This window comes from Rhincodon typus, chromosome 30 (genome assembly GCF_021869965.1).
Source record: "Rhincodon typus isolate 14 chromosome 30, sRhiTyp1.1, whole genome shotgun sequence".
Classification (NCBI taxonomy): Eukaryota; Metazoa; Chordata; class Chondrichthyes; order Orectolobiformes; family Rhincodontidae; genus Rhincodon; species Rhincodon typus.
In genome coordinates, this window is record NC_063361.1 from 29,598,329 (window position 1) to 29,611,055 (window position 12,727).

Below are 12,727 nucleotides of genomic sequence, written 5' to 3' on the forward strand. Positions count from 1 at the left end.
TATAGGAAGGATATTATTAAACTGGAGAGAGTTCAGAAATGATTTACCAGGATATTGCCGGGAATGGAGGGTTTGAGATATAAAAATAGACCGGAAGGCTGGGACATTTTCACTGGAATATAGGAGGTTGAGGGTGACCTTATTAAGGTTTATAAAATCATGAGAGGCATAGATAAGGTGAATGACAAGGGTCTTTTCTGTAGGATGGGGGATTTCAACCTAGGGTGTATATTTTTAAGGTGAGAGGAGAAAGATTAAAAAAGGAAATGAGGGGTAACTTTTTTACACAGACAGTGTAAAAAGTGCGTAGAATGATCTGCCAGAGAAAGTGATGGATGCGGGTACAGTTACAACATTCAAAAGACATTTGGGTAAGTTCATGAATAGGAAAGGTTTGAGGGGATATGTGCCAAGTGCAGGCAGGAGAGGCTAGTTTTGTTTGGGAACATAGTCGGTGTGGACTGTTTGGACTGAAGGGTCTGTTTCTATGCTGTATGACTCTATGACTTTATGACTCTTTCTAAGTCATGTTATGACATCTTTTTTGAAGTGGTGAGTCTTAAAGATGACTTTAAAGGAGAATGAGTAGGAGAGGTGGAGGGGCGTAAGGAGGGAATACAAGAACAGAGTATTGTATATTTGATATCTCTGATTTACCTTCGAGCTACAGGTAGTTTACAGACATAAGGAGAGGCAAGATAATGGAGGGATTTGAACATGACAATGAGAATTTTAAAATTGGGTCATTTATAGCTTGGACAGACACTTATGGATTAGTGTGCTAATGAAGTGGCCAGAATAAATATACAAGAATGTATTTAGGAGCAATCATAGCAAATTACAGTGGATGTTGGAAATCTGAAACAAACAGTGAGGAAGCTGCAGAAATTCAGCAGATCCGGCAGCATCTGTGGAGAGTGAAACAGTGTTAATGTTTTGAGTTCGGTATGACTCTTCTTCAGAACAGATCTGAACTTCCCCTGAAGAGTCATCATACCGGACCCAAAACGTTAATGATGTACATTCCTAAAATATACTGGCCATATATTATAAACTATACTATTCTGATCAAGCTGGAATGACATGAAAAGTTTTGGGCCCCTTATCTAAATAAAGATAAATGGGCATTGGAGATAGCTCAGAGAAGGTTCACTAGCCCAATAACAGGTGTGCAGGGACTATCTTTTGAGGAAAGGTTGAGTAAGTCGGGCCTGTACTCATTGAAATTTAGAAGAATGAGAGGTGACCTTATTGAAACATATAAAGATTCTTAAGGGACTTGACAGGGTAGATGTTTAAGAGTTTAGGACTGGAGGGCATAATCTCAGAATACGTTTAAAATAGAGATGAGGAGGGATTTCTTCTCTCAAAGGGCAGTGAATCCATGGAATTCTTTAGCAAAGGACTGTAAAGGTAAGGAGTGTTAGAAATATTTAAGGCTGAGGTAGACAGATTTTTAATCAGTAATTGAATCAAGGATTATGGGGAAAAAGCTGAAGAGTGGAGTTGAGGATTATCAGATTACCTGTGATCTCATTGAATGGCAGAGCAGACATGATGGGCTGAATGGCCTACTCCTGCTCTACATCTTACTGAAGCTGGACTGGAATAATTATTAATTGTTCTGATCCACTGTTGCATAACTGGAGCTATTAGCATCTGTTTCTATTTTAATACAAATGCATTTGTAAATTACACATTTCAGTTTTGGGTTTTGATTGCCAGTTTCCAATCTCTAATTACTATCAAGTCTCATCTCCCCACCTCCCAATCTCTCAATAAATTGAAATAGATCTGAAATGCTCACATGCGCACACTGCCTGGGCTTCCCTCATCTCTCAGATGGATGAAGTGTGACCCAATTTCACACAATCACACAGTAACCTATTCACTGACACAATGATATATTTAGGTATGGGCACAACCCACCCGGGATGCCTATAATTTCCACTCTATCTCGGTATATTCCGTCTTTATCAGTCGGATATGTTAACAAAGGAATGTTTTGACATCAGGTGCAAGGCTCACTTTCATCATATTCTGTTAAAGACCTTTACATGGAAGAGTGAAAGTGTGACTATGCAATGTTACAGCTAACACCTGCATTAAATTTCCGGTAAATCAGCACATTAACGTCCGTGGAATATGTGTTTTGATCTAAACTTCCAAATCTCTTACTGAGACTAAACTGGCTCAACATTCCCTAAAGCACAAAAAGACTTGATTTTTTTCCTCTCCCTCATTAAAGCAGGGCTGTACCCTTCTGTACCCTGAATTGAACTAACTTTAAAACTCAACATCAATTTCCAAGGCAAGGCAGTTCTTAATTCAGTTCCCATGGTTTCCAAAGAATGGAACCTGATGCTGAGGGCTTTACCTTGAGATCGTATTGTCTGAGCTTCCTCTTCAAGGTGGAGTTATCTCTCTCCATGCTGATCAATCGCTGTTTGATATCATTGTAGGCTGTGATGAGTGCGTAGTGGGATGCGGAGTATTCCTCAACTGTCAGGTCTGTATTAGATGCATCAGCCCACTCTGTATCATCCTGCTGCCCATCTTGTGTTAAAATACTGATGTCGTCTTCATAGTTGAATGAATCCATAGCAGCAGGTCAACAGGGACCTGTTAAAGGTGAGGTGAGATATATCACTTTCCTACTTGTCATATACATGTAATCAAAACAGAAAGACTTGCATTTACATAGCATCTTCCAAACCCCAAGGACTGACCAAATCACTTCATGCTATCAAGTACTGTACTTGAAATGTAGTTGTTTACTGCAAGATCCACTGCAGAAATTCCTTAGGATTCTTTGACCACACCTTTTAAACCCATGGGCTCTACTCCCTAAAAGTAGGGATGGCACGGTGGCTCAGCAGTTAGCACTGCTGCCTCATAGCGCCAGGGACCCAGGTTCAATTCCACTTTCAGGCGACTGTCTGTGTAGTGTTTGCAGATTCTCCCTGTTTCTGCTGTGCTCTGGTTTCCTCCCACAGTCCAAAGATGTGCAGGTTAGGTGGATTGGCCATGTTAAATTGCCCAAAGTGTCCAGGGATGTGTAGGCTAGGTGGATCAGCCAAGGGAAACGCAGTGTTACAGGGGAAGGGTGGTGGGATGCTCTTCGGAGGGGCAGTGTGGACTTGTTGGGCCATATGGCCTGTTTCCACACTGCAGGGATTACAGGGGAAGCATAAATACCTTCAAGTTTCCCTCAAAGTAATAAACCATCCTGATTTGGAACCAAACTGTAGTTCCTTCACTGTTTCTGTCTCAGTATCCTGGAATTCCCTCCCACATAGCACTGTGAGTGTACTTAAATTAGATGGATGGCTATGCTCTGTCAAGGTAACTCATCACCCATATGGCCTAGCCAATGATGCTCAAAACCCAAGAAGGGAAAAAAACACAAAAGTAAAGGAAGACCCATAGTACTTTGTGGACAGCGAACTACCAGATTCAACAATGAGAGTAAGGTTCCACAGGGATCAGTGCTGGGACTACAATTGTTTTCAATATAAAGTAATAACTTAAAGGAAGGAAGTGAATGTACTGTAGCTAAATTTGCAGATGACACAAAAATAGATGGACTGGCAAGTTGCAAGAGCAATACAGACAGCTTATAGAGAGAAATTGATAGTTCAAGTAAGTGGGCAAAAAGAGTTGGCAATTTTTAAAATTTTTTTTTATTCATTCATGGGATGAGGGCGTCGCTGGCTAGGGAGCATTTATTGCCCATCCATAATTACCCAGAGGCCAATTCAGAGTCAACTACATTGCTGCGGGTCTGGAGTCACATATAAGCCAGACCAGATAAGGATGGCAGTTTCCTTCCCTAAAGGGCATTAGTGAACCAAATGGGTTTTTCCTGAGAATCGACAATAGATTCATGGTCATCATTAGATTCATAAATTCCAGATATTTATTGAATTCAAATTCTACCATCTGCCATAGCAGGATTCAAACCAGGGTCCCCAGAACATTATCTGGGTCACTGGATTAACAGTCCAGCGATAATACCACTAGGCCATCGCCTCTCCTGTATTCACTCGCATGATGTGGGTGTTGCTGGCTGGCCAGCATTTGTTGTGTGTCCTTAGTTGTCCTTGAGAAGGTGGTGTAGAGCTGCCTTCTTGAACTACAACATGTTGTAGGTGGACCCACATTGCCCATAGCAGGGGAACTCCAGGATTTTGACCGAGCAACAGTAAAGAAATGGTGATATATTTCCAAGTCAGGATAGTGAGTGGTTTGGAGGTGACCTTGAAGGTAGTGGTGTTCCCGTGCATCTGCTGCCCTTGTCCTTCTGGATGGAGTGGTTGTTGGTTTGGAAGGTGCTGTCTAAGGAGCTTTGATGAATCTCTCCAGTGCATCTTGTAGATAGTACACACTGCTGCTACTGAGCATCAGTGGTGAAGGGAGGGGACACTTGCAGGCGTGGTCCCAGTCAAGTGGGCTGCTTTGTCCTGGACGGTGTCAAGCTTCTTGAGTGTTGTTGGAGCTGCACCCATCCAGGCAAGTAGGGAGTATTCCATCACACTCCTGACTTGTGTCTTGTAGATGGTGGACAGGCTTTGGAGAGTCAGGAAATGAGTCACTCACTCATGGAGTATAATGTGGGAAATATGAAGTTGTTCATTTTGGATGTGAGAACAAAAGAACAAAGCAGTATTTAAATGGAGAAAAACAGCAGAAAGTTGCAACAGGCTTGGGGGTACTTGTGCACAAAGCACAGAAAACTAGCACACTGGTGCAGCGATTAATCAGGAAAGCTAAAGGAATATTCACCCTTTAGAAACCGTACAGTGTGGAAACAGGCCATTTGGCCCAACAAGTCCACACCTTGGACTTGAAGAGCATCCCACCCAGACCCATCCCCTTACCCTCTCCCTGTAACCCTGCATTTCCCATGGCTAATGCACCTAACCTAAACATCCCTGAACACTATGGACAATTTAGCATGGCCAATCCACCTAATCTGCACATCTTTGGACCGTGGGAGGAAACCAGAGCATTGAGTGGAAACCCATGCAGACATGGGGAGAATGTACAAACTCCACACAGCCAGTCACCTGAGGGTGGTAATCGAACCCGGATCCCTGGCGCTGTGAGGCAGCAGTGCTAACCACTGAGCCACCGTGCTGCACTTATTTCAAGGGTTTTGATCTGTAAGAGTAGGGAAGTCTTACTGCAACTGTAGAAAGTTTTAGTGAGAGCACATCTGGAGCACTGTGAGCAATTTTGGTTCCCTTATTTAAGTAAAGATATTATTTATTGGAGGCAACTCAGAGAAGATTCACGAGGATGATTGTCGGTGTGGACAGAGTGTCTTATTAGCAAAGGTTAAACAGGTTGGGACCCAACTTATTGGAATTTAGAAGAATGAGAGATGATCTCGTTGAAACATAGAATTCTTAAGGGGCTCAACAGGGTAAATGCTGAGAGGATGTTTTCCCTCATGGGAGAGTCTAGGACTAGAGGACATAGTCTTAGAATTAAGGGGCACCAATTTAAGACTGAGATGAGAAGGAATTTCTTCTCTCAAAGGGTTCAGTCTTAAGAGTTGTAACAGCAGAATCCTTGTGTGTGTTTAAGGCAGAGATAGATAGATTCTTGATCAATAGGAGAATCAAGGGTTATGTGTAAAGGGCAGGAAAATGGATGTGAGTAATATGTATCAGCCATGATCTTATTGAATGGTGAAGCAAGCTGGAGAGCCGAATGGCTTACTCCTGTTCCTATTTCTTATGGCCTCATGATAAATAGATATTGTGCATGTTTTAATGATGTTGGCTGAGGGATAAATATCTCCTCCGTCATTGCTCCACATACTGCCATGAGATCTTTTACATGCGCTCGACAGTCTTGGTTTAATGTCTCATTGTAATTACCACACCTTTGAAAATGCAGCACTTACTCAGTGCAGCATTAGATTTTGAGCATGCGTCTCTAGATTCAGAATGAAAGCAAAACTCATCATACATCCTCCTACTGCTACTTGGTTCCTTTCCAAACCTAAAACATGTGAAACCTTGCTCATTCTTGCCTTCCTTCAACAACTTAATGATATTCTCAAGGAAGACCTTCAACAACTCCATGTCTCAGCTCTTAAAATGAAAGCAGGTCTTACACTCATCAATAAACAAATTGACAGATCTCTAGCTTGGTAGACACACCAGATGTTATTTCTGAACAAGTGACCATGGAATTTTCCCTGCCCCTCACAAACTCCCCTTGAAGCATGGGGCATTGACCTTAATGTCCTGGAAAGGAACATGCTACCAATCGTTCAGAACTTAACAATCAAGCTGCATCACACTTTGAGTCCCAATGATGACATGGAACAGTGGCAGAGAAGGAAAGAAAAGGAAGCAGGTCCTGCAATCCAGATCCCACCACCTTGTGGGATGTCTTGCTCCATGAGGCCAAAACTATGGGCCAAGAATCGGCCTGTTCAATCATATGAAAACCCATGGCAGAAACTCATGGCCTTGAATAGAATCAAAGGCACAGGCAATGATAATTTCTTTCCTTAGCCAGTTAAACACAATTACACCTTCTACAATCAAAAACTTAAGCTTGGCTTATTTAACAACTACTGGTTGTTCCCTCTTCTTTACAACTCTATACAACCTAAACTTTGGGCTTTCGAATCAAGATTTCTGAATTCAGAAATAAACATTTTTGCTGACAAAAATGGGTTAACCACAATTGGCAGGGAGCCAGTTCTCAGTTGCTCAGGGATAATGGATTCTGTCTCTTAAATGGTATGATAAACAATGAATTGCAATGGCTAAAGAACGTCTCACCACCACATTCTCAAGGGTAATTAGAGATGAGCAGTAAATGCCCACACTCCACCGAAGAAATTCAATGGCCTTCAAACAAAATAAAATGTTTTGCTTACAATGCAAGAACTTTATAAACCTAGCCATCGACCCCCTATTGTAACTTTTAAACCCGCTCCAAAGCTCAAACGATTAATACTTACTGTCTACTTGGCAATCAGACTATACAAGATTCTTCATTGCTGGTATTGAATATTTTCAGGCCTGTCTGTGTTTTTACATTTTAAAAAAACAAAACAAAAACCATTAGCTATGCAAGGCCTGGCTCCAGGGTCTGAACTGCCTTTAGTTTCAACCACACTCCAGTTATTACTGTTGTACTTTCAATTTCTAATTATAGTATTTCCTTTCGCTGTTTGTGAAACCCTGAAATATTAAAGTGACTGCTTCCAGCAAGAACATTTAACAAAGATTTTTAGCTGTTAATTTTCTAGATTAAAGTGAAATATTCGAATCCTCATGGGTTAGTTGGAAGACACAATGCCTAGTGTAGAAATGAGCTATACAGATCTTCAAGGAAACCTCACACTGAGCAATTTTAGGGGGCGAAAGCCTAATCAGAAAGGTATAAATTGGGGAGGACAGAGAAAAGTAAAGGTGAAGGAGTTTCTGAGAGCTCGAGATAGTAGAATCAAGGGAGCTAGAGACTCTGCTGCACACAGTTGTGTTGGGAGTGTGGGGGTGGGAAGAATTGGGAATACAACTAAATTGGACCCCTAGTGCTACATTGAATGCTTGAATAACTATATTTGCCTCATCTCTTCTGCCGACAATCACTCTCAGCAGCAGGAATTGTTCAATTCTCTTTTTTGGAAGGAGCTAACTGGCAAAGCATTCATTATAAAAGCTAAAAACTGAGGACACTGGAAGTGCTGGAGAAACAGCAGGTCTGACAGTAGACTGAAAAATCGAAGTTCAATATGATTCTTCTTTGGGACTAATCAAGAGTCATTGGACTTGAAACTTTAACCTTGTCTCTCTCTCTCTCCACAGATGCTGCCAGACACTCTGAGTTGCTCCAGCACTTTCTGTTTTTATTAAAGCATTCATTATGTTTCTACCTGATGCAAGTCATCCCAAATTTCTCCTGATCACTGATCATACATGAGGCCTATGGGCATAAATAAGAACTTCTCAATGCTCCCAAACTAAACCACTTGCTGAGCAGTACAACAACAGCAAATTCCCATGATCAGTACACTTTAATTGGGGCAATAATAGAGGCATTACCACCTGTATTGGCCACTGTGACTCTGGCAACAGAGGATGCGAAGGAATACACACATAAAAATAATTCTGCAGGCCTATCAACTTGAGTTGGCTCAGTGTTTCTGTTACAAATTAATTTACAAATGCTTAGTTTGTGGATCTTCAAATCAATTGGATAACGGAGCTCAACAAAGTCCATCTATTCCTTTAAATATTCATCCTCTCCATCACTAGCGTCTCTTCCAGATGGCAAAGATCTTTACTGGAAGACAAAGTGGGGGCAGCAGAGAAAGGGATCGACCCATGCATATTTGGATGATGGATATCACAAAGCGGTTAAAGACGAGCTCCAGTGAATGTGTGAGGATAGCAAAGACTGATAGGCATAGCGTACCATGGAGCAGATCTCCTTGCAGGAGTAGCTATGAGCAGCTGCAGCAAACATCACCACTAGGCCATGCACTTATGGGATACACTGCAACAACTCACCTTCCAACATTACTTTCCAATCCTGCGGCCTCAGTCACTCAGAAGGACAAGGGCAGTAGATGTATAAAAACATCAGGACCTGCAAGCTCCGGTCCAAGTCACACATAGTCACGACTGGGAATTATATTGACATTCCATCAACAAAACTGAGCCAAAATACTGGAATTCCCTTCCTAATAGCACTGTGGGTGCATCTATACAATATGGGCTACAATGGTTCAAAAAGGCAGTTTACCATCATCTTCTGAAAGGCAATTAGGATGGGCCACAAATGTCGGTCTGGTCAACAACATCTACACCCTATGAATGGATAATGATGAACCGAAGTGCCCAAGATCAAAACAAAGGCTGCATTACTGAAGCAATAGATGAATATATTGGGAGATAGAGACATTCAGTTTTGTTTTCCCCAGCATGTAGTCTGGGAATTTTGTACTCATTAAGGTAAAACTTGTTAAGGCTTGTCATTACACTTGAAAAGTGAAAACTTGCATAGCTATGTCGAAAGAGCAGGGGAGTGAGACTAATTGTCATTCAAATATCTTCGAAAGTACTTTCCTTTCCTTTGAAGCACTTCTAGTTCCAAACCTGAGAATCTCAAACTATTGCCTTTGTGTCCAAAGTCACAGCTGAGGGGTAGAGTCAATAGAGTACAAGGTATCTAGGCATTCCTGTCTCTGTGTCAGAAGGTTACAAATTCAAGCTACTCCAGTGTAGCACTGACGGAATGTAGAACAGACAGAAGTGCCAGCTTTCAGGTTTGACATTAAATTCAGGACCCATTTTCCTCCTCAGATGATCCCGCCTTGCTATTCAAAACTTCTCCTTCTTGGCTTGGCTTAGAGCTCTCAATGCATAGCCAAAACAAATTAATTGCTCCTAATCTCACTACAGTATGTGGGATTTTACTGTGTGCAATTGACAGTAAATTGTTGAAATGCCTTGAGATTTTAAAAGCTGCCGTCTTTCTCTTTCACTTCTCTCCTCGTTGAGCATTTCCTGATCTGGATTAGTTTAGTCCCATACAGAATAACTGCGCCAAAAGTGTTGTCAATCACTACCTCTTCCAGAAACATTTTCTCTTTGGAATCCGAGCCAGCCAGCTTTTCCTGCTTCATCTGACACAAATGAAACCTGACCACATTGCAGTCAATGTGCATCCACACAAAATAAAGGAATGTTCAGCAACATTAGCAGGCAACATAAGGATAAAGGCTGCTAAACAGGATCAAATACAGTGTAACTATATGGCTGTTTCCTCTTGTAGTGGCACAGGTTGACAAGAAAAGTTCACATGATGCAAAGACTGCTCACACAGCAAGTTGGTTGAAGGGACCCACGTAAAATATTATATTAACACATTGGGAGCAATTTTAACCTAACTCATCGAATAGGAAAAAGAAATGGTTTTATTGTCACCTTGATTTTACTTTCTACTGAAGTAAACATTGTTTAGGACATACCTAGATACCCTCCCAATGGCTTAGGTTAAAATTATCTCCATGACTTACATGTCTCAATATTAATAAACTAGATGTTCTGCGAAACATGACATATAACTGACAGTAACTAGTACTGACCACTTTGGTGTCCTGCAGCAATTGCAGTATGACTCCACACAGAACAATCTTAATTAAGGATTATAAACTACAAATGCAGGAGGTAATTCACCAACAGTATTAAGAGATTTGGAACCAAGATGGATGGATGGAAGGTATTTAGATACACAAACAGCTATGATTTAATCAAATGGTGGAACAGTACAAGGGATGAATGGCCTCCGCCCATTCCTGTATTTATACTATTTGTTTCACAGACATGCCCAGTTCCTCAAGATCATTGAATCTAGTTTCCATGTTAATAATTTTAGAAATTTGGCTCCACAAAGCTGAATGACCTTCCTGAGTGCTAGTCACTGTGCAATCGGAGATAGATTTCTCCACAGTTCAGAATTTGTTAATTAATGAGCTTTCTGCAAAAATCCAGATGTCCTGTAGAGCAGTGCTAGCCTCCCTACCTCTAGGTTCAAATCTCCCCTCAGGACTTGATGGCCAAGGAATATGGTCATAACATTGTCAGACAGGTTGATTATCAATCTGTAAATCATACGATAGGAGCCCATAGTGTCGGAGATAGTATATTGGCATGGATAGAGAATTGGCCCATGGGCAAGAAACAGCGAGTGGTGATAGGGGTTTTTTTTCAGGTTGGCAACCCGTGACCAGTGGGGTTCCACACGGATCATTGCTGGAACTGCAACTGTTTACAAGGCACATTAATGATTTGGAAGTAAGAAGAGAATGTACTATAGCCAAATTTGCAGACGACACAAAAATATGTAGAAAGGTAGGTTGCAGGAGGGATACAAACAGTTTTCAGAGGGATACTGATAAGTTAAGTAAGTGGGCAAAAAATTTGCAAATAGACAATAATATGGGAAAATGTGAAGTTGTTCATTTTGGAAGGAAGAACAAAAGAACTGAATATTATTTAAACGGAGGAAAACTGCAGAAAGCTGCAAATCAAAGGGACTTAGGGGTACTTGTGCACATAATATAGAAAGCTAGCAGAGGTACAGCAGGTAATCAGGAAAGCTAATGAAACGTTGCCCCTTAATCAACTATTGGAGCATATGAGTAGGGAAGTCTTACAGCAACTGTACAAGGTGCTGGTGAGACCACATCTGGTGTACTGTGAGGAGTTTTCGACCCTCATTTAAGGAAAGATATTATTTCATTGAAAACATCTCAGGGAAGATTCACTAGGATAATCCCTAACTTGGACGGATTGTCCTGTGAGCAAAGGTTAAACAGGTCATGTTACAGCTGTAAAGGACATTGGTTAGGTCACTTTTGGAATACTGAAAGTAATTCTGGTCTCCCTGCTATGCGAAGGATGCTGTGAAACTTGAAAGGGTTCAGAAAAGATTTACAAGGATGTTGCCAGGGTTGGAGGGTTTGATCTATGGGGAGAGAGCTATAGGCTGGGGCTGTTCTCCCTGGAGATTCTGAGGTTGAGGGGTGACCTGATAGAGGTTCATAAAATTATGAGGGGCACGGATAGGGTGACTAGACGAGGTCTTTTCCCCGTGGTGGGGGAGTCCAAAACTTAGCGGGCATAGGTTTAAGGTGAGAGGGGAAAGATTTAAAAGGGACCTAAGGGGCAACTTTTTCACACAGAGGGTGCTGCATGTATGAAATGAGCTGCCAGAGGAAGTGGGTAGAGGCTAGTACAATTACAAAATTTAAAAGGCATCTGGTTGAATATACAAGTAGAAAGGGTTTAGAGGGATATGGGCCAAATGCTAGCAAATGGGATTAGATTTATCTAGGATATATGGTCGGCATGGACAAGTTGGACTGAAGAGCCTGTTTCTATGCTGTACAGTTCTATGACGCTTTGACTTTAAGTTGGGACTCATTGCAATTTAGAAGAATACAGAGGTCTTACTGCAATTGTACAAAGCCTTCGTAAGACTGCATGTGAAGCATTACGTACAATTTTGGTCTTACTAACAGAAGGATATGCTTGCCAGAGAGGCAGTGCGATAAAGGTTCACCTGATTGCTTGGGATGGAGGACTTGTCCTGCAAAGTGAGATTGGGACTGGGTCTATATTCTTTAGGGTTAGAAGAATGAGAAGTGGTCTCAATGAAGTATACAGAATTCTTGCAGGGTTTGACAGAGTAGATGAAGAAGTATGATGATCTAGAAGCAGGTACACAGTCTCAGAATAAGAACAGACCATTGAAGACTGAGTTGAGGAGGAATTTCTTGCCTTGAAATTCACTACTCCAGAGAGTTGTGGAGAATCAGTCAGATTTCTGAATATTCAAGATATCAAGGCAATAGGAGAATGGTAAGGGAAAAATGTGGTTGACATAGAAGGCCAACCAGGATTAAGTTGAATGGTGGATCAGGTTCAAAGGGCTGTAACTAGCTATTCCTGCTCCTATGTTCCCATGTGTTTTGAACATTAAATTGCTGAGATGGCTTCCTATGTATCATCATGATTTACCACTCCAACTGTACTTACCTTGTTTTCACTCCCTATGCACTTCATAAATCATAAAAGCATGATTGTTCAATTCACAATGATTTTAACAACTGATTTTTAATTGTTGGGCAATGACGTGGATCTTAGAAGTTTAGATCAATTTATAATCTCAGTGTAAGTCACTTTGG

General features: G+C 41.4%; 1 protein-coding gene across 1 annotated transcript in view; it reads right to left on the bottom strand.

Annotated features, from left to right (window-relative positions):
- tbkbp1 (TBK1 binding protein 1) overlaps positions 1–7,066 on the bottom strand; it is a 119,031-nt gene extending 111,965 nt beyond the window's left edge. Inside the window, exons 1-2 of the mRNA XM_048614803.1 lie at positions 6,989–7,066; positions 2,378–2,622 (exon numbers count right to left, since the gene is read on the bottom strand). Of these exons, the coding sequence (XP_048470760.1) occupies positions 2,378–2,602 (225 nt within the window). The 5' untranslated portion in view covers positions 2,603–2,622; positions 6,989–7,066. The remainder of the gene's footprint in view (positions 1–2,377; positions 2,623–6,988) is intronic.
- Between the last annotated feature and the right edge of the window lie 5,661 nt (positions 7,067–12,727).